At 40.5% G+C, this 24,921-nt stretch overlaps 2 protein-coding genes across 2 annotated transcripts; both read left to right on the forward strand.

The window, feature by feature from the left end:
• The first annotated feature begins 5,258 nt into the window (after positions 1-5,258).
• nek2 (NIMA-related kinase 2) lies at positions 5,259-9,715 on the forward strand. Its single transcript, XM_051408071.1, has 9 exons — positions 5,259-5,616; positions 6,585-6,802; positions 6,957-7,197; positions 7,316-7,398; positions 7,493-7,619; positions 7,759-7,981; positions 8,494-8,548; positions 8,661-8,737; positions 9,098-9,715. The coding sequence occupies exons 1-9, from the start codon at positions 5,521-5,523 to the stop codon at positions 9,301-9,303; spliced, it is 1,326 nt and encodes a 441-aa protein (XP_051264031.1). The 5' UTR covers positions 5,259-5,520; the 3' UTR covers positions 9,304-9,715.
• Positions 9,716-10,710: 995 nt separating this feature from the next.
• On the forward strand, positions 10,711-16,034 carry slc30a1a (solute carrier family 30 member 1a). Its single transcript, XM_051408069.1, has 2 exons — positions 10,711-11,705; positions 13,307-16,034. Exons 1-2 carry the CDS (start codon positions 11,132-11,134, stop codon positions 14,212-14,214), a joined length of 1,482 nt encoding a protein of 493 aa, XP_051264029.1. The 5' UTR covers positions 10,711-11,131; the 3' UTR covers positions 14,215-16,034.
• The last annotated feature ends 8,887 nt before the right edge of the window (positions 16,035-24,921 follow it).

Raw genomic sequence — 24,921 nt, forward strand, 5'->3', positions numbered from 1 at the left:
AATTCCATGACACTTTTCTTTCCTTGTAATGTGTTGATTAGTGGACTTTATTGATGGTGCTTGGCAGATTTAGTTTTCCTCAGACTGAGCTAGACTAGCTGTTTCCCTACTTCCAGTCTTTATGCTAAGCTAAGCTAACTGGCTGCCAGCTTTGGCTTCATATACAAGAACGAGAGAGGTTCCGATCTTTTCATCCCACTCTCGGCAAGAAAGAACATATTTTACAAGATATTCAACTAGTGTATCTGTAGGTGTCTGAGAGGACTTCTGCGGTGGTCAACTCACATTACCCCCTTATATCAACTACCATGTATTTGTTGCTATGATACAAAATGTGACTTTTCCTGCCCCAAAATGCCTTAAAATTGTTGAATTCACAGGATAAATGCCATCAACTCCATTTCCACGGCAGCTGGAGTGATCTGTGGAGGGTCTGCAGGAAAGCCACATGCTTCAGGCAGCCAATGGGAACTGAGGGTAAAAACAGCGGGAAGTGAGCTGGAAAATGGGATTAAATATGCAAGAAGCTTCACCAACACACCAAAGGAGGGGGGGGGGCTAACGGTTCAAGAGCCAGGGTGGCCGTTGCTTAAAGTGGTGTCCAGATGGAGACGTGGTGTCACCCTGCATGGAGAATCCTACTCACTCAAAACCTCTTCCCAAAGTCACCCACATTACAGAGTCTCCAGAGGAACCTTTGTGTCCTCTGCAGAAGCACCGGTGTTCCTCCTCGGACACCTGCAATGAACTATTTCACGGGTACTGCCCCCCAAGGTCTTCAATGTCACGCTTTGATGCCTGTTCCCCTGTGAATGCCGCCGTGGTGGTGGTGGTGGTGGTGGTGGTGGCGTCCCTTGAGTCAGCAAACACTAAAACACCCAGCTGTGGAGAGGAGGGTCGGGGCTTGAATGTCACTGCAGCAGCCACAGGCGTCACAGAGTCTCCCTCCCTGCTGTCACTGGAGCGCGTGACGGCTGCTCGTACCCTCGGTGTTGCTATAATATCCCATGTTTCTCATGCAAAGATTGTGTGCGTGTGTGTGTCTCTCTCTCTCTCTCTCTCTCTCAGGAGTGCAAAGGTGAAGAAACACGTTGATTTTAACTTTAAAACAAGGGTCTCAAACTGGCTTGGGGCCACTGTTGATATTGTCACTTTAAAATACTGCAAGAGAGCAATATATTCTGAGAATATATCCACTACTAACATACTGCATCATATAGTTTCTACAGCCAAACCACAAATAAAGGCCCAACACCTGCCCTCTCCTCTTATCGACACATATTTTATTTTATATATCGGGGTAGTTTAAATTAGTATGAAACAAATACATATAGTAGTAAATGTTGTGGGCTGGATCATATTTTATTTTTGACATCATGACTTGGAGGGAGCGGGATGGAGGGCTATAAAAGGCCCCCGGGACACAAGTTTGAGGTCCCTTATGTAACGTTAAAGAGATAAAGGAAAACTAACATTAATAAGAGGAGATTGGATTAAAGGGTCAGTACGTGGTCTCTTTAGCCCTTAGTGGTGTCGAACCCTGCAGATGGTTTCAGTTTTATGTGTCATGTGTCAAAGATGAGACAATCAATATTGCTCTTGTGTCAGTCTGGCGGATGTGTTGCTGGAGCCCTCAGCTGGTTTTCTTATAGTAGCACAAGAAACCAGAAACGGAGGGAAACAGTTAGCGTGGCGCTCTAAAGATATCTGCCCACCAGCTCCTCTAAAGCTCAATTCATCAATTGATTATATCTCGTCGGTTTAAACGGCACAAAAAGCTAAAGTTTAATAACATCAACGTGCTGTTTGAAGGAGGGTTTATGTGCCAGACTATTTGTTGACTAGGAGCAGTTGCCAGGCAACCAGCGGAGACTCCTGGCCCAGAAATGCATTAAAAAAATTTTAAAAACCTGTAAAACAGTAAATTGTTGATCTTACACTGAGTTATTATTATTATTATTAGAGCCAGGCTAGTTGTTTCCCCCTGTTTCCAGTCTTTATGCTAAGCTAGGCTAACCGGCTATAGCTTAATATTTACCAACCACAACTCTTAGCAAGAGAGTAAATTAGAGATAATTATTCCCAATAAATAAATGACCAATTATTTCTTTAATATTCTTAGATTCATTGATTATATCAGTGTTTCTGAAACCTTTTACGCCACGTACCACCTCAGAATATACCGCCATTATGACTGATGTTAAAATACAATATTACAGGAAATGACAAACATCATCATTCAAAATGTAGTATTATTTTGATAGTATTATATGTTTTTTAATTCATTAATTTAATTGTAAGATTTCAGAGATTCCTCCAGAGGCAGCTGGTATACCACCAGTGGTACAGGAACCGTAGTTTGAGAACCAGTACACTAGAGCACTGGTTCCCAGCCTCGGGGTCACTTCTTGATTTTAAGAGGTGTAATGAAAATGTAAAAATGTACACGGTTATATTATATATATTATATCTCAGTATTTGTTTCATTTCTGGGAAGAAATGTAAACAAAATTAAGTACATTGTCTAACAGATCAATGGCCAAGCATAACACAACAAGAAAACACTGAATTTGTCAAAAAGAAGCTTATTAAGTTTGTATGATTGTTAAAAATTCTAAAATAAATACATAATACAGACAGAGAATTATATATATAAAATACATCACTTAAATCATCTGTTTATTAAACGATAGTAAAGTTGTCCCTTAAGGAAACAGGTTGGGAACCAGTGAGTCCCTTTAATGTCTTCTGTCTGGTCTCCAGAAGACTAAACGCTGCTCCCAAACAAAGGAGTCCGGGGGGGGGGACATGAGCACCATAAGTATCCTGTAAACTCCCATTACGCCCCGCAGAGGTGAGGAGGTTATTATGGGATGTAGCTGTCTGTCCTCCCCGTCGCTCGCTCTCAACTCCTGGCCTTTAACAGGGCCAGCTGACGTCAGAGCGGCCTGCAGGCACCCAACTGTCTCTGTTGTTTTTTGCCGTCAGTTTTCCACTCTGCAACCTCCCCTCCCTCCCCTCCTCTCTCCCTCCCCTCCTCTCTCCCCTCCCCCTCCCTCTCTCCCCTCCCCTCCCCTCCTCTCCCTCCCCTCCCCTCCCCTCCTCTCTCCCTCCCATCCTCTCTCCCCTCCCTCCCCCATCCAACTGACTGTTCCTGGCTGATGTCCAAACTCCTCCAGCTCTTTGTATGAGTGACCTTTGCAGAGGCAGACTGACAGACCGACCCGGACGCTCTCTCTCTCTCTCTCTCTCTCTCTCTCTCTCTCTCTCTCTCTCTCTCTCTCTCGGTGTGAGTGGTGTCAGTGTTTGGTGCTGGCACTGTGACTGTGAGGACCATCACTGACGGGGATTGTGTCGATGTATTTAACTACTATAAGATCCTTATGTAAATACAACTTAAACATAGAGAATAAAGAAGAAATGTGTTCCTTAAATAAACTAATGAATAGATATTTTAAAAAAGCAGATTTGAATATCTAAAAAAGGGCTGTATGAATAAATTAGAATAATATACATTTTATAGTCAGTTAAACTTTATTTTTTTAATTAATTGCTTAAACAATAAATAAATTGTGGAAATAACTAATTTTCTTTCAGTCCACTAATACTTTCAGCACCAATCTTGGCTTTACTTTGTTTCAAATTAATCTCAAATGTTATTTTAACAGTTAATTTACACAGATTCACTCATAGCCGGCTGTTATAATGACGATGTGAAACCCAGGAATACAAGCAGAGTGAGATGTTGTTGCTTTAGCGACTCTTCAGGTGGTGCTGCTGGTCCAAAAAAATGATGACTGACAATAAGCCTCCGCTGTGTCTTACATAAGCATCCATGGAAACTGATGACTGCCTGCAACCATACAAACCAAAGGAAATAAAACCTGTCTGCTTCAGGTCTTTTAAATGTATTTCCTGCTGCTGTTTGTCCATCAATAAGCCTCAATATGACTGAATACCAAACACACACTGAGGAGATTTTTAGAGCACACACAAAACTTTACATACGCTCCAATGTTAATTGGTCCTTGGATATTTTTAGTGAGCTATTCTTACCTTTGCATGATTAATTTCCTAGAGAGACACTTTTACTCTGCCTTGAGAAAAACTGTCCCAGTGCTTCAGCTGGAAGAAAATGTTCTCTACCTCCGTATATATAGCCTCACCTAGAGTGCTCTCCAGCCACATTCAACACATTATACTATTGATTTATTTATGAAAAACAGAAACAAAGGGCTATTTTGAAAAGTAATCACTGTTTAAAACATGTATATCTTTGAGAAATTACACAGTTTTGTTGTGTATTATCCCTATTAGTTGTTACCTTCCCAACAACTACTCTTATTATTATTATTATTATATTAAAATTGCGAGATATATTCATACAAATATACATAGAAAGTCTTCAATAGGTTCTATAGAGTGTGGGGCCTGTTCTTGTTATCATTTTACTGCAACTATTTATGATTATTATATTGATTAAATTTGTTTTATTTGTTGTTGTTGCTTTTGTTAATCATTGTGGGTTTCATTTATGTGCTTATTTATCTGTGTTTGTAACCTATTTGGTATTTATAATATATTTTAAGTTAATATGTGTCTGTTTGTGTAGGTTTAAGTTGTACAGGATATTAAACAAATATTAACACTTACGTAACACTATACCAAGCCCAATAAAAACCAAATATATGACTTAAAAACATTTATTATATACATATATATTTTAATTTTAAATATATATTATAATTAACAGTAAACCTTGACTCAATTTATTTTTGCCTCCATATATTGCAAAGAAAGTAAAACAAAAAAAAAACCTAATGTTTCGTATTTTCTTTAAACACAGAGTAAAATATAATCTGAATTCAGAGTAATAGATTACACCAGCTGCCACAGATTACATTTAAGTAAGATTTAGAGAAAGAAGATAAAGGGAAGCGCCTCCATTAATCTGTATTTCTGGGAAAAAAAAAAAAAAAAAAAACATCTTCGACATCCTTTTTCAATTTCCCTAAATAATTTAATTATCCCAGCCCTGTTTCCTGGATCATGGTTGCTACGGTAACCAACGCGTGGCCCCGTGCGCTGTACCCGTGCGTTTTGGCGCCACCCTGCGGAGAGTGGAGCGCGTGCCGTCTGCCCGCTCTACTCTCGCGGTTTTCAGGCGCCTAGCAACCTCACAAACTCGCATCGTCGCTTTGACCAATCAGGAGTCACCGTGCGGAGGGAGCCCGCCAATCACGATCGAGGATTCGGGCACCAATTTAAACCGACAGCAAACGCTTCCTGTTTTGTTAACTGCAATACACACGAGTGAGGAAAGACAAAAGCCAAACATTTGGACAATTTAAACACCTTTCTCGGGAACAAAAGCACAAGAGTATTTCAGAGACTAATTCGGAAGAGGCAGGATTACATTTATGTCCAACTACAGCCGAGTTTGTCCCACCGTTAACTAGTTTAACGTTAGTAGCTAACGTTAACTCCGGTAACTTTACGTTAGATTCGGTTTAAAGGAAGATGCCGTCCCGTGTCGAGGATTACGAGGTCCTGTACACGATAGGCTCTGGTTCCTATGGAAGATGTCAGAAAATAAGACGGAAATCTGATGGGAAAGTGAGTAAACTTTACACCTTTTATCCGCACAAACCCGCTGCTCACCTGTAGGTTAACACCTGAGGCGTTGTTGTTGTTGTTGTTGTTACTCGATTAACAAAAGTTGTACTGTCGTTGGTTTCAGTGTGAATATCAGCCACTGTGTGATTATGGTTCATGTTTTCTTTTTTTAATATATAGATTAAAAACGTGTTAATGTGTTTCTCAGCACAGATTTAACAGACAGGTGACTGAAAATGGTGTCTGACACTTTTTGGGCACTCAACGTTAAAGCCAGTATTTTAAGGGTTTACATAATAAATGACTTGTTTGTTTTTTTTTCCCAGAGTAAACAATTATCTGAAGTAAAAACCTGGAGAAAGGTTTAACCTCTTTGTCAGCAGAACAAGCACAGGTGTAGTTAGTTAAGTTAATTAATTAGTAACATTATAGCCGCACACTGCAGGAATAATGTTAGTATATCAACAGAAAATGAATCTGGATCTGTTTTTATAAACTTTACTAGATCCAGCTTCTCTGGAGTGACAATGTGCTGCCTTTCCCCTCTTTTATTTGTTGACTGGATAAAGATTAAAGAGATTTAAAATTAGTTCTTTCTGTGCCTGACGAGTAAAAATGTGGCTGCTAAAGTGCAGCAGTGGAGTATTTTTAAAGTAAGACAATCCCCCCTTTTATTTAAACAGTGAAACTTGTGGTAAAACACACCGTTGCTCAGTTCAGTATGCTCGGGGGTTTTGCAGCTACCACCTTGCTTTGTCTGGTATCAGTAGTTTGTGGTGGCTATTGTTGGTGAACTTTAGATAGATATTATGTAACAAACTCTTTCTGAGTCAGTTTTATGACTTTATGACTCTACTTGTGCTTCTTTTTGATACAACATTTTATAATTTATTGTAATCCCGTAGTTGCCACTGCTCAACAATAACATTGTAAATGGATGTGTTATAATGAAAACTTTTGTCTTGTAGATCCTTGTGTGGAAGGAGCTGGACTATGGCACCATGGCGGAGAGTGAAAAGCAGATGCTGGTGTCGGAGGTGAATCTCCTGAGGGAGCTCAAGCACCCAAACATAGTGCGGTACTACGATCGCATCATAGACCGGACTAAAACCACGCTGTACATCGTCATGGAGTACTGCGAGGGTGGGGACCTGTCCAGCCTCATCACCCGATGCATCAAAGAAAGGTGACTGTGTGATCCTTAGTGTTGAAATATATGAGTACTGTAGGTTGAGTATTAATGTACATTGTACAAGTGTAAGAGTTACGTGTCCCTCCTCTCTACGTCTGTGCTTCCAGACAATATCTGCAGAGTTAAGAGTGTGTTTTTATCACGGCAGGCGTTATTTGGAGGAGCAGTTAATCTTGCGAGTCATGGCACAGCTCACATTAGCCCTGAAGGAGTGCCACAGACGCAGTGACGGCAGGGCCACGGTCCTTCATCGAGACCTGAAACCAGCCAACATCTTCCTCGACATCAGACAGAATGTGAAGCTCGGGGACTTTGGCCTAGCAAGGATCCTGAACCATGACACCAGTTTTGCAAAGACATTTGTTGGGACACCTTACTACATGTCTCCTGTGAGTTGTTTAATCCTGCTGTGTTGAGATCCTGCTGAGCTTTTTCCTCTCAAACTACCCTCCTCATTCTGCCCAATTAGCCACATTTGCCATCAACTGTCAACATTTCTTCTTTCAGGAACAAATAAACCGGATGTCATACAACGAGAAGTCTGATATCTGGTCGCTGGGATGTTTGCTGTATGAACTCTGTGCATTATCGTAAGTTCTCTCCCTCCTCTGCCTATGCTGAATTCCCCAGCAGCCGGTTTGTTGACTGCATATCTGACATTTACCCTGGATTTCTCCGGTTTAGTCCTCCGTTTACTGCTTACAACCAAAAAGACCTGGCAGAGAAGATCAGACAGGGGAAATACAGAAGAATCCCATACCGATACTCTGAGGACTTGAACACCTTGCTCAGCAAAATGCTCAACCTGAAGGTTAGAAATGAATTATTTAACAATCCTATAATTTTTTGATGATATCATTTCATTTTGTCTTGAGTTACTGCTGCTCAGGTACTAGTCAGTTTGTTTTGTTGTAGGTAGAGTACAGTAATCAGTGTTTCTCTGTTTCCAGGACTATCTGAGGCCCTCTGTGGAGTCTATTCTCCAGAGCAGCCTTTTGGCTGACGCTGTCGCTGAGGAGCAGAGGAGGGCACAGGTGCGACTCCGAAGAAAGTCGGCGGACTCTGACTCTCCCCTTCACAGGCCGGCTGAACCAGCACCCGAGCTCAGACTCAGGGAACAGGCACTGCGAGACAGAGAGAAGGCGCTGAAGGAACGTGAGGAGATGCTGGAGCGTAAGACTTTTATTTCTACTCCCCATTCTGACACCCAGACCCACGTGTGGTCGGGGTTTAATCATCTGCTGACCTGTAGCTGGGCTTCTCACAACCTGGAAAAACTGCTTATGATGAAAGATTAATAGCTGTGAATTCTGAATACATTGTTGTCTTTTGTGAAAACGTTTTGTATATCATTCTTCAAGTTAAAGTAGTACTGCATTTAAATCTTTCTAAAGTGGGATCTATAAGTGAAGTAATATAAGTGAACACTGACATTCTCTTAAACTATCCTGTTGCACCAAGCCCTAAAAATAAATGTTCTGTAGATAAACTTGTTTGACTGGAACATTTTTGTTCATGTGACAGAATTGTTCGTCCTCATCTAAATTCCTTGTTGACAGTGAATGTATATTGCTATATTTACTGCATCTCAGGTATGTGCAAATAAAACAGTGTTTGTGTCACCTGGCAAATAAGTGCTACAAAGTCCAAAAATAAAGATGTTTTTTTTTGTCTCTCTGTCACAGAAAGAGAGCAGGAGCTTTGTGTTCGTGAGCGACTGTCAAATGAGAAGCTTGTGAGGTAAAACTTCTCTAAGAAGACTAGAAATGAAACAACCCATGCTCCTACAATGTCATCCTTTTGTCTGAATTCAACTGATTGGTGCAAACTGTATTCTAATCTACCGTTTCAGAGCTGAGGGTTTACTGAAGAATTACAACCGTCTACAGCAGCAGAGGGACCTGTCTCCGTTCTATGGCAAAGACATAGGTATGGGAATTGGACAACGCCTCTAGACTTATTGAACGGAGACCAGAACTGAGCAACGTTTTTATGTGTTTTTGCATCTGATGGAATGTGGATGACTGAAATCAAGTTTATTTATTACTTTTTTAAATCATGTAAATACTGTTTTCTTTTTTAATGCACTAATAAAGAATTTAATTACATCTGCATTTATTTATTATAAAAAAATTTTTTTATAAATAAAGACTTTCAGCTCATATTACACACCTGACGATCTGAAATGTAGCTTTCATGTTGTATTGGACACTGTTGTAAGTGCTGCCTGATGATATAAAGTTTAGTCTGATCTTTGTTAATCACTGACTGCTTACTGTCTGGTCACAGATGAGGAGAACCTCTCCCCCGGCAAGAAGAAGGTCCACTTTGCTGGTGAGAGCAAAGAGAACCGGCGGCCTGATGGTCGTCAGAGTGCGTCGCCCCAGGAGCTGATTTTGAGGAGGCTGCAGGTGGCCAATCAGCGTGCTCAAGCACTGAACGAGGTGGAGAAGACCTGTCAGTTCAAGAGCAGGCAGATACTCGGCATCCGCTGATCATACAGATCTCACCGTCTGACTTGTGACTGAATGTGAAAGCTGCTGAAGGCTATGAGTCATAATAACTGGATGTAAATAACTTTTATTTATATGATAATTCTGTAGCTGTGATGGTAGTGAAGCTAAATTATTCAATCCAGTGTGCTGTCGTGTGTATGTTACTGTAAGCTTTGTAGTGTCAGAGTTTTATTCAATTATTTAGCTTTTGTGAATGTACTGTATGTTATTTCTAAATATATATATATAAGTCAGTTTTATTTTACAAACTGTGGAAATAGACATAAACTGGCAGATTCTAGGATGATCTGTAACAATACAACATTATGTTGTAAATACTTGTGAGGTTTAGACATTGATAATAGTATCCTGAACTGTGATGGCAATGAACATTAAAACTATGCAGAAAGAATATTTGTTAATTGTAAGTTGTTATTACTTCTAATTGTAGTAATAAGATAAAATATTTTGTGTGCCAAACATGAACTATTAATACACATTACATAGATAAAACATATGTAATAGTAAAGTTTGGTCTTATGTATAGCCTAATAAGTATATAGAAAGTATTTTATAGAAAATCCTCTGTTGTACGTGAATCAAAACAATTACTCAAGAATAATTAGTCTTTAATTACCATCACAATAATATTACAAATGCACTCTAAAGTGATCAAGACAGATAACTCCCACAAGGGGTCATCGGTTTCACATGAAAGTCTGCCGCTGATTACAGGCAACACAGAAAGTCGTTTGTTCTTGATTAACAGCAGTTCACAGGGTACAAATAAGAAGGACAGTTGTATTGTGTTTTGCTCCGTTTTTTCAAGTTGTTTTCAATAAAAAAGCTTCCAGGTTGCAGTTTAGTAAATAAAGACAAACACACACAACGATTAGATTGGTCTCCAACAATGAAACTTGAAATGCAATTATTGTTTATGAAAGTATCCTGTTGGACAAAGATAAAACTACCTTTGGCTTACCGCCATTAAAAACTATTTATGTTTGTTTTGTTTTACCACATACAGTAAAGTAGTAAATACCACACTGAGACACGTTTATTTTATTTTATCAGCTTCTGTTATTACAAATACTCTAAATCCATCAATAAAAGGGTGAATAAAGGGCACTGTTTCTTTATTTACATCAATGTCTGTCCAAAACCTTTGCTACTTAAAACAGATTAGGTTTTCTAGCTGATGTATCGATACTAACGTTACAATACAGATTGATTAAGGATGCTATCGCGAGATTACAGTCACCGTCAGCGTGCGTAGCAACCGCTGTTGTCTAGCTCCGTCTGCTCCGCCCACTTACGAGACTTGCGAAAGGGGACCAATCACATCCCACCTTGCACCTTCTCCGCCAATGGGAATCCCCCGGAGGCGTGTCCTCGCCGCGCCGTGTTCCGTGTGGAAAGTTTACCGGCTCGGGTGCAAAGTTTCAGCCGTCTGCAAATCGGAGCTCGTCGGCAAACGTTTGTGTAAAATGCTGGCGACGACCGCGGACGTACTTACTCGTTAACTAGAATCGTACCCTGGATGAATTTCACCCGTGGTTGTCTTCACGTTAAGCCGAGGGATGCTGCCGTCGCTAGACAACCACAGTGAATGAAGACGCCGTTAGCATCGGTCGTATTGTCTCCAGCTAGCCTAACGTAAAGCGTTAGCTCGGAGTTGAACGGGAGCGCGAGCTAGCTGATGTCCTGCTGAGCTCGTGAGAAAAACACAAGTAAAAAAAAAAAAAACGGTTGTTTGTTTGTTTGTGTTGTTTTTGTTTTTAACGTTAAACCCCGAAACTTGACTGATCGACTGTGAGTGAAGGGGATCATGGCTTGTGAGCCGACTCGTGTCCGGCTGCTATGCATGCTCTCGTTGACTTTTGGGTTCTTCATCGTGGAAGTGGTGGTCAGCCGGATGACCTCGTCCCTGTCGATGCTGTCGGACTCCTTTCACATGCTGTCGGATGTGATCGCGCTGGTCGTGGCTCTGGTCGCGGTGCGGTTCGCCGAGAAGACCCATGCGACCAACAAGAACACCTTCGGCTGGATCCGGGCGGAGGTGATGGGGGCTCTGGTGAACGCCGTCTTCCTCACGGCGCTGTGCTTCACCATCGTGCTGGAGGCTGTCGAGCGCTTCACCGAGCCCCATGAGATCGAGAGCCCGCAGGTGGTGGCCGGGGTCGGTGCCGCGGGGCTCCTGATCAACCTGCTCGGACTCTGCTTGTTCCACGGGCACGCCGGCGGAGGCCACGGGCACTCCCACGGAGGTCACTCTCACGGCGGTAAGAACAAGAGGGGTAAAGCCGGCAAGTGCCAGAAGGCTGGGAACGGGTCTTCAGGAGAGGAGACCAACAACCTGGTGGCGAATCACAACAGCCCCGGTGATGTGAGGCCGAGAAATGGTAGGTTGGAGCTATTTTTATTTATTTATTTATTTATTTTTGCTGTTGTAATACTCTGTTTTTCACAATCTTTCACTTTAATCATGTATTTTTTTTTATTTTTTATGTTTAAATGAATACTTAAGGTTAAATCTCTCCAAATCCAGTGTCTTTGTGCCCCACATTTAATCTGACAGCATGTGCTTAAACCTTATCTCCATTGTTAGCAGTCCAGATTGCATAAGAGTACATGCGTATATCTTCAGTGTACCATGAGGGACACACTGCCTGAGTGACTAATCCTTGTTGTTTCTTCTGTGACAGTGGCATTTAGACATCTGTGTTTGTTATCAGATATTTGTTTGTGTGTTATTCTATCCCCTGGAAACTCAGCCACCCTCAGTGACATAAACGGGTAAAAGCCTCAAGTTTCACGCTTTGTGAGACTGACCACAATCTGCTGTTTTTGTAAATAGAGATGAGTTAGAAGCTTTTTGTCAGCCAAAGTTGTTTTTTTTTGACAAGTTAAAACTTGCAACAGTGTCACATCTGTCAAAATTCCTGAAGCTCTTGTGTATTATTCTCACAGCTCACAATTTCCAGAAACTATAGAAGAGGATTGATACAATAGATTGTTAGACAGCCACACATAGGTGTCAGGTTACTACAACAATACACAAACAGCCATACGTCCATCGGATGCGGTCAGATAGGAGTTTGATGTCTGCTTGACGACAATAAAGCAACAGACCAACCCCCGAATAAAGCCTCCTCTGGCTGACTGCTGGTCATTCTGTCCAAGCGCCCATCCTCCTCCCTCATTAAAGGGTTAAATCCATACAGAAGACCATGTCACCCTCACACTTTTAGGCCCCCGCCAGTTTCAATAAATGGAGGCTATATCCCCCCCTCCTCCTCCTCCTCCATGCACTGGCGACTGTTACTGGGTCATACATCAGTGTAACTGAGGAGTCGACAGCCCCAGCCACACAATTAGCTGTTGATGAATGACCCGGCGGTATCCCGGGGTGGGAAGCAAGCAGCCATTGCTCAGGTGCCATTCCCACAGAGTTGTGCACGCTGCCTGCAAATACTAATTGAATTAGCTTGATGTAAATTTCAGTGTTTTGTAGCGTTTAGGATCCCATATGCTGGGAGGTTTCTTTCATATAATCCAGCACGGCTGTCTGGTATGTTCCTGTTTGTAGCCCCGAGTTGTAATAGCACAGACTCAGTCACAAGAGTGAACCGTCCCCCCGCAGTGAAAGCTAGAACACTGACTTCTGTCTTCTTTTGTTTCTAGTCTCAAATGGACTTGTGCTTTGACCCCAAATGACGTAACTGCACAGTTTATGAACTGGCTCCTGTTGATAGCATCTTCTTGGAATCTTTTTTACTGCAGGCTAATTTGTTACAGCTTTGTTTTTGCACCACAATCAGCTGGTTGTTGTTATTGTTTGTTTTTCTGTCATTTCTCAAAGCATTATTTGTATTTTAGTTACAGTTCATGAGCTGTCTGTGTATCTATTTTGAATGCTGTATAAGTATCTCAGTGTCAAAGTCCAGCTGATTATTAAACTTTGTCCCCCTAAACTAAAATAACCTCTTTTTTTAATCTTCAGAAATCAGCTGTAAAGACGGCACAGAGGTGCAGATGAACGGCAACACCCACTATGAAGAGATGGACCAAGACCACGACTCGTCGGCGCAGCTCAACATGCGCGGGGTCTTCCTACACGTGTTGGGTGACGCCCTGGGCTCCGTCATTGTGGTCGTCAACTCTCTAATATTTACCTTCGTGTGGCAGCCCTGCGTCGCCGGTGAGATGTGCGTAAACCCGTGTATCAACAGCCACAGCACAGACCACCAGCATGTCAATCACACGCTGGTCGACCTTCTGGAAGGTCCCACTATGTTATCCACAAAGTTTGCTGGCCCCTGCTGGGTTCTCTACCTGGATCCCACGCTCTGCATCATCATGGTGGGCATTCTGCTGTATACTACCTACCCGCTGCTCAAAGAGTCGGCCCTCATCCTGCTGCAGACCGTGCCCAAGCAGATCAACATGCACCGGCTCAACGAGCGGCTGCTGGGGCTGGAAGGCGTCCTGGCCATCCACGAGCTGCACATTTGGCAGCTGGCCGGCAGCCGCATCATCGCCACAGCGCACATCAAGTGCCACGACCCCACGTCTTACATGGAGGTGGCCAAGCGCATCAAGGACTTCTTCCACGACGAGGGCATCCACGCCACCACCATCCAGCCCGAGTTTGTCACGTTCAGCTCGGAGTCTCGAGATTCCCTCTGTGAGCTCTCCTGTCGGACTCAGTGTGCTCCCAAGCTGTGCTGCGGCTCCGCGGACAAACAGAACACAGGCTCTGATAAGAAGGCCAACAATGACTGTAAGGCTGCCGCCTCCTCGGCCCTGGAGGTTATCAGTGAGACCCCAGAGCACGCCGCAGCCCTTCAGGTGTGCCCTCAGACGGGGGCCGAGGTTACCATCCCGAGTGAGGTGGAGTCGTCTCTGTGAGATGGCGGGGATAGAGAGAAAAAGAGGAGATGTTGAAAAAAAAAAAAACACCACATCAGGCTAAAATCATTGTCGTTATCTTGACCCATGGTTCTTTCCTGGCCCTGACAAGAAAATAATTTTCCTTTTTAACCTCTTTTTTTTCCTCTGTCATCGCCTCCTGTTGTGGCTGTAAAGTCCCCCCTTAAAACACTCTTCATACATTTGAGCCGTTTCTTTTCATCTTTCCCCTCTCTCTCTCACTCACTCACTCACTGTATACTTATTTCCATTCCCTCCCCCTCTCTCCCAGCCTCTCCTCTTTCTCTCAGCCCCTCTCTTGTTGTCTGTTGCCCTGGCAGTATGGTGGTGATGCATGTTGGGGTTCACTGACCTTATCTCCTCCAGAACTGGAGCGAGGCCTGCATGAGTGTCCCTCATTAGCACCGTGTTGTGATGCGTCATCTCGTCCCATGGTGTTTCTGTGCCAAAGCTTCTCACTGCAGGACTGAAGGGATCTGAGAGACGCCCTCTCCTCCAAAAGGACACACACAACACATGCAAATCAGAGCACACATCACTAGGTTATTTTATTTAGCCTATGGACCTGTTGGCAAAGAGTCTACCTTTTTTTTGTTTTGTTTTTTTTTTGTGTAGGCTTTGAGCATTATCTATTTTCTTACCCTCTGGCCCCAAACAGAAGAGTATTGTATTGCATACTAATTTAAGTATTTAAGTTATTAGAAATTATCTATTTCTCTCTGTAGATGCTGTTTGTAATATTTAGTTTGGATTATAGAAACATTTTTGCAATTTTATTCTGTCTTTGAATTTTTGGACAGACCATCTATGCTGTAGTCAGTTTTTTCAAATGTGATGTTTTATAATGATTCTGTTTCTCAAGACTTTTCTCTGGCCTTGACTCAGTTGTAATTGCAGTCATTAGTTGGATACAGAAGCCGTATCAACACCTCTCTCACCTTGCCTTTTAAACACAAACAAACTGCTGTGGTATAGCACTCGGTATAGTAGACACAGTGTAACTGAACGCAATGGCACAGTCACCTAAAGTCACAAATTTGATGCCTTGCAAGCCAGAGGGTTGGGTCTATTGTGAAGAAATGAGAACTGTACACCATTCTGAATAATGAAACACTATTCTCTGTATGAATCTGTGCTGGAAAGCTTCCTGATGATGGCTGTTGATGTTAGTTAAAAAAAAAAAAAAAAGAAATCCTCATGAATGTGTTCGGCACCGTGTCACAATCCATGCTGAGGGAGTTTTTGTATTTCCAGGACGTTCTACTATGTGTGCATGACCAAACGGAGACCTGGTGGTCGACTCTTTAGGAGCTCCACTAACAGCTCCAGTTGCTGCTTACCAGTACCTGCTGGTATCCCCCAACATTACTCATAACTGTGTAGGGAATGACTCATCTTATAGCTTTTCTGTCCTCTGATTTGGACAGCTGAGTAGGCTGTTTTTGCTGAATTGAAGTCCATATGGTGGCCTTTGAAATTTCACCAGATATCATTAAAAGGTGATCCATCAATGCGTTTTAGATTTCCACTCCTGATTAAATGTGTATGCAATTTAGAACTATGTGCTGGGAAATGTATTTTGACGCGTTCCTTCATTTGTAATGTTCGGTCACTTTTATTCTGTGTCTTTTAAGACTTGAGCTCTATGTGCAAATTGCAAACAAGTGTTGTTGTTTTTTTAATTTTAGATATGACATGTCAACTGATGTGTTTTTGATATACTATATATCTACAGTACCTGTCCAATGTGTCATTGTGAAATAAAAAAATGGCTGTTTGGTACAGTTGATGAACCCAAATTTGTCATTCGCCTTATTCTTACTTTCTCTAACCTTTTTTTTAGTCAAAATAAATCAGTGTTTTAATTTAATGTGGGGTACTTGGCAAGCAAGGAACTTTGTTTTGTACTTTTCCAAACAGAAATGCTTTGTGGGAAGAAGAAAGGGGGTAAAAAGATCGAAGAGACAAAGCTTTAAAATCAAGAAAAAACCAAAGGAAACAAATGTTTAAAGATTAGATTTTAGAGATGATTTGACTTCTCTGAGACTTTGTGTGTTTGACAATCAACAATAGTTTAACACAATCATGTTTCATTTAATGTCTTTGCTCCAGGGCGGGGCCAGAGGGGTGGCACGGGCCCCACCAGGTGACCCTTCCCTACCAGAGTCAGAAGATAAGTTAACATAGAGACGCACAACAACCACAAACAGACAAAAAAGGTCAGAGATGCAAAACTACCACAGAGATGAAAAATGACCTCAAAGAGACACTGAAGGTCAACAAAGAGAGAAAAACAAAAACAAAATGGAGACGTACAAGTACAAAGAGAAGCAAAATGGCCACAAATAGACACAAAACAACCAGAAACACCTCCATGTTGTTTGTAGTCATTGTGTGTCTCTTTATCAAGTTGTCTGAGTGATGGGGACTTTTTACATGTCTCATACTCCGTTTATGTCTGTAGCTTGTTTGGAGTGACACAGTTTCCTGTTAGAATATTTAAATATGTTTACATGACATTCATGTAGTGCACTGGAAACAAATCTCTAACTATTAATAAGGTATTATTGCAAAGAACCAGGTCTTTAAATCTGTCCTAACACATTTTTACTCGTTTTACAGATGCCCCCCCGCCCCCTTCTTTGTGGGACACCATGTGATGCCTTGTATGTCAAAAGGTGACAAGGAGCCAACGGTGAGAAACTGAATCTGGTGTAACTTGTGATCTTTGTGATCCGTGTTTAGTTTCTGTTAAAGGTCTTGAATGAATTAGCGGCGTCTTTCTTACGGTGCCAATCCAAACTTTTGATCTGTTGTTGATTTTTGCCTATTAAATCCACTTTAGCCATAGAAGTGTGAAGGAGATTAAAGAGGAGATTTGGGCTGAAAGAAGCAGGGGTTGCGCACAGGTCGGCTTAACTTTATTACACTCAGCCTACATTCCTGTTTCCTGTAAAAGTCCAACTGAAAATAAGATGCATGTTTTATCTCTGCTACAGCGTGGATATCTGTATATCACTACCCGACACTGAAACTACAATACAACAGTTTTATTGCAGTGTAGTACTTAATAAAAGGCTTTAATCTATAAAAACCTGATCTTATAAAGACATTGCTGTTAATAAATTAGTTCTAAAAACCCTATTTCGCAGTGCAGTAAGAATATTTCAACCTGTTTTTCATTCAAATCATTAAAAAATATTCAAGACATTAGTGTTTGTATCCTGAAACAATGAATAATAAAGCACAGTCACTGCACTAGAATTATTAAAAAGCTGATTTTAGAAAATAATTTGATGTTTTTTTTCCCCATATTATCAAAAAAAAAGACTCAATTCAAGACTAGATTTACTTCACTGAACAATGCATCATATTCTGGAAGCAAAATAATCAACAAAATATGCACAATAAGTAGAAATGTAGTGCAGTTAAAGTATAAAGTAGCATAGCATGGAAAAGGGAGTTTTTCTTTGCCACTGTCGCTACGTGCTCAAATTGTCGGGTGTCTGTAAATAATTGTATAAACTATCATCTACAGAGATAACAAGGTGAGAACAAGGAGATGTAAAGGTACATGGATGATGATCCAGTCTGTAAGTCCAACAGGATATTTGTGGTTCGTGTCAAACTACAAAAACCTCAGACTGCAGCTGAGCAACAATGACGGTTAGAAGTAAATCTGATGTACTAAGTGTGAGTCAGTTGTGGAGCTTTGTCATGCTGCAATTACATGAATCCATAATTACAGCATTTCACAACTCCTCTCCTCTCTGTAAAGGAGCGGATACGGGCTTGAGTCTGTGGCTGAGTGGAAGTCCGGTGTGGCTGCTGACTGTGAATGTGTGGCTGACGGAGCGGCCGACGGCCCGACGGGACTTATGTAAGAGGCCCCGGGGCATTCCAAAGGCAACAAGCACGGGGCTCTACCCAGCATTCCTCAGTGCTGCCGGCCCACTCTCTCCTCACTTTCTGTCCCTTTTTCACGTGGACAGAAAGAGGTCCGTGCACAGAGCAGCTCTCTTTTTTGTCCCTTTTTTTGTCAGTGTCAGGTGTTTCTTTTACACCTTTACTGCAGCAACATTATGTGCAAACAGTAAAGTGTGTCTGCCTGCATCCACTGCTGACATCTAAGGTTCACACATCCCCCAGTTTGTGCCTCTCATGTATTATTAACCCTTTATCCTAAATTATGTCTACGACTAATTTAAAACAGCAAATATGTTTTAAAGGGAAACACAATGAAGTTTAGATTATATTAATGCTGATTAACATACCTGGTTTAAGGTTAGCTGTAAATTAAACCAGGAGATACGACTATTAATCAACTCTGAACCAAAACCACAATCGTTCCTGAGGTTGTATGATTATATTTAAGTCACAGTGCTAGCATCGGATTTTCAGAACGAAAATGAACCGTAAGTCTTTGAAAAAAAACTCAATTTAACAACACTTACCCCAGTTTTGGTTCCCAGAATCCTTAAAGCAAAAGTTAATACTTTACATTTATACACTTATTTGTTTTCTAGCAGAGAGTTAGATGAGAAGATTGATTCCGTTGTCGTATTTGTATATTTTAATATAAAGCTACCAGTCAGCAGCCGGTTAGCTTAGCTTAGCATAAAGACTGATAGCAGCAAGCCTGGCTTTGGGCTTTTTGTCTTTATCTCACAGGGGAGAGAGAGAGAGGGGACGACACGCAGCAGGGGGCCACAGGTTGGACTTGAGCTCAAGGGCTCAGTCTTGGTACGTGGGCCACCAGCTCTACCAGGTGGGCTACCGAAGCGCCCCTGGCTCTAACTTCTTCTTGCATGGTGACCTGCCAACCAGTCGACATTCCAGTGAGTTACTAGTCCAAGAAATAGTCACAGGACACCTTTGGACAGATCCAGACTAGGTGTTTCCCCCTTTTATTATGTATTTTAAGTTAAGTTAACTTTCAAATGAGCCATTTATATCTACAGACGCCTTCCATGTTCCTACAGTAGCCCAGAACAGACAAACAAAACGCTGGCTCTAGACGGGGCTGTTTGGGCCATTGATTCTCCTTCACACTTAGAAGAGGAGGATAAGAAATCTGCAAACTAAACCACTGGATCATTGAATGCTACACACTGGCCCTTCAAACAAACAAACACAATCTGTGCGATGAAAAAAGTCTCGTGCCAGACGTCTGACAGTAGGACAATCGTAACAATAAAGCATCACATAACTGCTGTACCAAAGCCAAAACACTGGTCTGACCATACAGTGTGTGTGTGTGTGTGTGTGTGTGTGTGTGTGTGTGTGGCCATCTGTCTCCCCGGCTTTGTCTCTGGGATTTTCAAACATTGTGAGCAGGAACATGAGGCTGAGTTCAGGGGGGGGCGAACACTAGCTGGACTTGGAAGGTTAGAGGTCACTCTGCTGGTAAATGGGTTCACCTTTGCCGACACAGCGTTTGTAGGTGCGGTCACATGCTAAAACTCTGAAGTCATGAGAACAGGACACAAAAGAGGCCCCATTATCATACGTGAAACTTAGCCTGCAGTATGTGTCCATGTTTGTGAAAGATATGCAGGCAAAATCTGAAAAACCTGAGTTTATAAATGCTGATTTTGTTCCCTTTGGACAGAGCCAGGTTAGATGTTTCCTGATGTTTCCGGTCTTTGTGCTAAGCTAAGCCAATCGGCTGCTGCCTGTAGCTTGATGTGCGAGTGGTATCAGCCAACTATTGCCTTAAAGACGCTATCTACTTAAAATATCAGCTACGTTACATAAAAGAGTATTTTTCCTTCTTCTTAAGTATATTTTTGGGGCTTTTATTGCCTTTGCTTGATGGTGGCGGCCGGGGATGGCATTCAATTGGTTTATTGAAAAAATGCATTGTCATAAAAAGACAGTGATGCCGCTACTCTGAATTAAGTTATTAAACACTGAATATGATAGTGTATTGTGCAACATTTGACAACATGGTACAAAACAAGGGGATTTCAGACACATTTGGACTGTTACAATCAAAACGGGAATGAAACTGACAGTGAAAGTGAGTGTTGTTGCTGCAATCACTGACCTCTGAGCTTTGTTTAGAGAGAAAGAGCCCACTGTGTCATAAAGTCCCATTTACAGACCCCTGAGGTTTTACTGCTGCTCATGGAGTCCAGGAGCCTAAACTTTCACCATAACATTTCTGCTCCTAAAGGCCTGATATATTAAACACTTTTGGCTTTTACATTGACGTGGAAGTTACGTTTATAGCCTAATAATCACTGAAAACAACAACACATCCAACTGTCGATGCCTGCTGGACAAAGGTGGCAAAAGTAAACACGTTCTTTACTTAAGTAGAAGTAAAGATACTTGTTTAAAAAAGGACTGATTCAACCTCTTTATTTAATTGTAAGAATAGAAAGATATTTATGTGTAAATGTAAAAAGTAAAAGTAAAAAGTTCTCAGAAAAATAAATACAATAAATAAATAAATATAAAGTAGATAAAAACAACTTAAACACAGTGTTTGTACTTAAAATTATGTTCTGGCTGTTATTCTTAAAATGTTTGTGGAGTCAACCATTGATTGGTGGTCTGACAACAAACACAGAAATACTGAACTGAAACACAAACCAGAAAGCAGAACTTTTAATTTTGAATAATTTCTGTTGTGTGCGTCAGTCGGTGTGGAGGCTGCAAAGATGAACTGATGACTAAGACTTTAATGGATGACGCTTACAGCTTGTTTCACTTCCTTTGTTCTGCACTCTCAACGGCACTTTAATTTTCTTTATTAAATTTGGGGGCTTTTTAATAACTGAACTAAAACTTTACCATAATTTTTATTCCTTTTTAGTCATTTTATCACTTTTTCGTGATGGCTGTTGCCCTGCTGTGTCTCTATGGATGTCAGTCACCACAAATATCTGAACAACTATTAAATGGATTGTATACAATCCATTTAACAGAGCCAGTGTGGGTGGGACGTGGTTGAAATACATGGAGTGAAACTAAATTGAATGAATATGATTAATAAAGGGAAAATAAACAAAGAGTTTTCTGATGCTATCGTGCTGACCTTTCACCAAAATTCAACTTGGATCCTTTTTTTATGAATTAGTTATCCTGTCATTGATAATAATTTAATAAATTGTGCCGAGGCATGAAAGTTCTTCCGCCTCTGGAGGGAAACACCCCACTGAACATCTGCACTAAGCTACGATTGTAACCACAGTAAACATTATCTGCTAAACATCAGCACGTTAGCATTGACATGAGCTGGGTGGCAGAAGACTCTTGGTCAGTCCCTCGAAGATTTATTTTTTTGGTAAACGTTCAAAATGCCTGATTTCATGGCAGCTCTCTATGCTTTGATGCATGTTGTAAAGTTTTTAGACATTTTCTTTGAAAAATAGCTGCGATTATTGTGTTTAGATTCTTTTTTTTTTGGTATAATTATAAGACAACTTGTTCCTGTGAGAATAAAATCCCACTGTTTGAACAGAGTAAATGTGAGACATTAGTTTTCTGCATCTTCACAACCAGAAACAAGGACGTGAATTTGGTGACGTATGAAACTACAATGATTACACAGAATTCACAGGAATGAATTTAATTTACATTAATTGTTGTGATTCCTGGAAGATCTTGTTCATTAACTACTGCCTTTGTATTTGAAATGTCCTAAACAAATGTCTTTACTTCTGTATGAATATTTTCTATTAATTAGTTCCACCAAGAGTTTAAAAGTGATTTCTGCAATCAAAATATAAATGAGTAATTTGAATAATTATGTCTAGGTTGTTAATCGTAAAACATGACACCCCCCCCCAAAAAAAAAGACAAAGAAATTCAAGCTACTTTTATATGAGAATCATTTAAAAACAATGAGATTTTAATACAAACAATTTCACACATTTTGGACAATCTGAGGCAGGAAGTAGACGAGGATGTCGCTTACAAACTCCCCCACACTGCTCGCCTTAATCTGACCACATGGCAGGTTTGTACCCACAGAATACGTCTTAGAGAGAGATTAGGAGGAAGGGGATGTTAACCAGCTGGTGGTGATGATGATGATGATGATGAAGAGTCCTTAAAACCTCATGGAAGACTGCTCCATTGAAAGTAGTCCTGAATTAAAATGTAAAATCAATAATTATTAAAGTATTAAAATGTATCATTAAATGATTTAATGCACCAGAAAGTCTTTTATTCCCAGTGTTTGTATTTTAATGTTTTCAGGTCGTGTGAAGGATCAAATACCGCTCTACTGACAGAGAAAACTATATAACTCTGTAACTCTTTTTCACATAAAATATGATATTTGACATTTTGGGAAATAAGCACTCTTGTTAAGAGTTAGAGGAGAAACTCAATACCACGTCTACCATGTCTTTATCTTTCTATAAATATGAAGCTACCATTAGCAGCAGTTGGCCAATTGGATGCCCCAAGTGTGATTGCTTTGTGGTGCAATATAATATAATATACACAGATTAAATAAACAAGATATATATACATATATCCCCCAAGAAAAGGTCATTACAATATTTAATTGATCATAGTTTTTCACATTACACTCACACACACACACACACACACACACACTCACACACACACACACACACACACACACACACACACACACACACACACACAACACAATAGAAATGTCCTGAACTGGATTATAATTTATATTTGAAATATATCTAAATATTGTTTCTATGGCAGCAACGGTAAAGTTTACAACAGCAAAATCAATATAAACTCAATAATAATATTTCACAGTTCTCATCTAACGCTCAGTGAGAAAGCATCTTTTCCAGCTTGTCGATCAATTCCTCAAACTCAAACCACTTACTGGCTTTTTCTGGGATTTTAACCACATCTTGCAACCTTCCTCAGCAGATAGAGTTTGTCTATCTGTCAGGGACGTAGCTCGGTTATCATTATGTGACCTGTGAAGTGGAGATAAAATAGATGAGATAAGATATTCTTGATTGTTCAGGGAAAGAGAAGTGTCGAAGAGGAACACAAACACAAGAACGAGGCATTAATAAAAATATTAATAATTTACTAAATACTTTACACACCAAACATAAATAGTCATTGTAATGTGCAACCAGTTTCACTTTATTAGGTACAATTGTACAGTCTCATATAATCCAATTATTCTGTTGTAGGATAAAGTTCATAGTCAGTGATGGAGGTAAATGTGAAGGACAAGAGACACGTCTCAATGTAATGTAGTCCAGTACAACACCACCTTTAACTACGACCTCAGAAATAAACATATAATAAAATAAAACCCTGGACATTATAAACTTCATGAAGGTACAATTTACAGCAGATCAGTGGAATTTGCATTTGGTTGTACAGGAGCTCCTTATAACTGAGTATTAACACAAACAAGTGATGAGACAAAAAAATACACTTGAGGAAACATGAATTTGTAATTATTAGGAAATTTATATAACTAATTAATAACTATACTTTATTACTTTATTTTTTTTTGTACCTTTTAAACTGCCCACGTGGTATTTCAGCTATAAATCTGAGTTATACTTGAATTTAACAAATCATAAATCTGCCAAGAACAGTAAGAAATGTCTGCGGTGAGCGTTTTGTGGACTCACGACGAGAGTAGCGATAAAAATGTAATCTGATACAGTAACTAATTACCTGTTTATAAATGTAATCAGTGACGTTATCAAAGTATCACAATATTAAAGTAATGTAACTTGATTTCTTTCGGTTACTTTTGGATTACAAGAGAGAGATTAAACAAGAGAAAAGAGATATCAATAAGAAGTATTGATCCACATGTGTTCAATGGGTCCTCTGCTGATTTTAAATTTGTAATCCTGCTAAATAATCCCCATTTTTTACTAAATATAACTGTAATCTGATTATGTTACTGTGTACTATGTAACTGTAATGGATTACAGTAAAACTTTTTTGGTATCCTGATTACGTAACTCACTTACATGTAATCTGTTACTTTCCAAGTATTGTCTACAACCCCTCACCTGATAACATTAATATTTCAGTATTGATCCCGTGGATGTTAAATGTAAAACATGAGTATATATACTGTATATTTATTTATATAATTATTGTACAGCTGAGGATGATGATGGTCTGTCTGCCTTCATCGCTCCTATTAAAGCACACGTCAGTGAGTATGGGTCATGTAGCTGAAGGGGAGGAAGTCAGTGACATTACAACGTCGTTTCCTCTCTGTACAATAAAACAAGTGACAAATGAAACCTGGTATTTTCTCATTCAGTGAATGAAGGTGTCGGCGGGGGAAAGACTTCGGGTTAATGTTTCACTGTGACTGTACCGCCACTCGCCAACCTCTTAGACTTTGATCATGGAGGTGAGTGGGTTCAACCAGCAATAATGAATTCCTCACTGATAAAAAAAAAGAGAGCTAACAACTCCAGGAAGAAGCGAAGGAGAAGATGAACACCAAACTCTCTCTCCCATTCAGCGATTATGCAATCTGCATACAGTGAAGATAAATGGCATCTTTTAACGGCCGTTATCAGCGACTGCAGCATGTGTGCGGAGGACTGCAGCAGCTCTTCACGTTACAAGAACACAGAAGAAAGTTAAATATTATCAGGATTGAATATTTAAGTTTGACTGATTGTTGCCAACTTTCTATGCAGATGACACAGAAGGCTGATAAAACTGTCCTCTGTGTCTCTC

The sequence above is a fragment of the Dicentrarchus labrax genome, unplaced genomic scaffold (genome assembly GCF_905237075.1).
Source record: "Dicentrarchus labrax unplaced genomic scaffold, dlabrax2021, whole genome shotgun sequence".
Classification (NCBI taxonomy): domain Eukaryota; kingdom Metazoa; phylum Chordata; class Actinopteri; family Moronidae; genus Dicentrarchus; species Dicentrarchus labrax.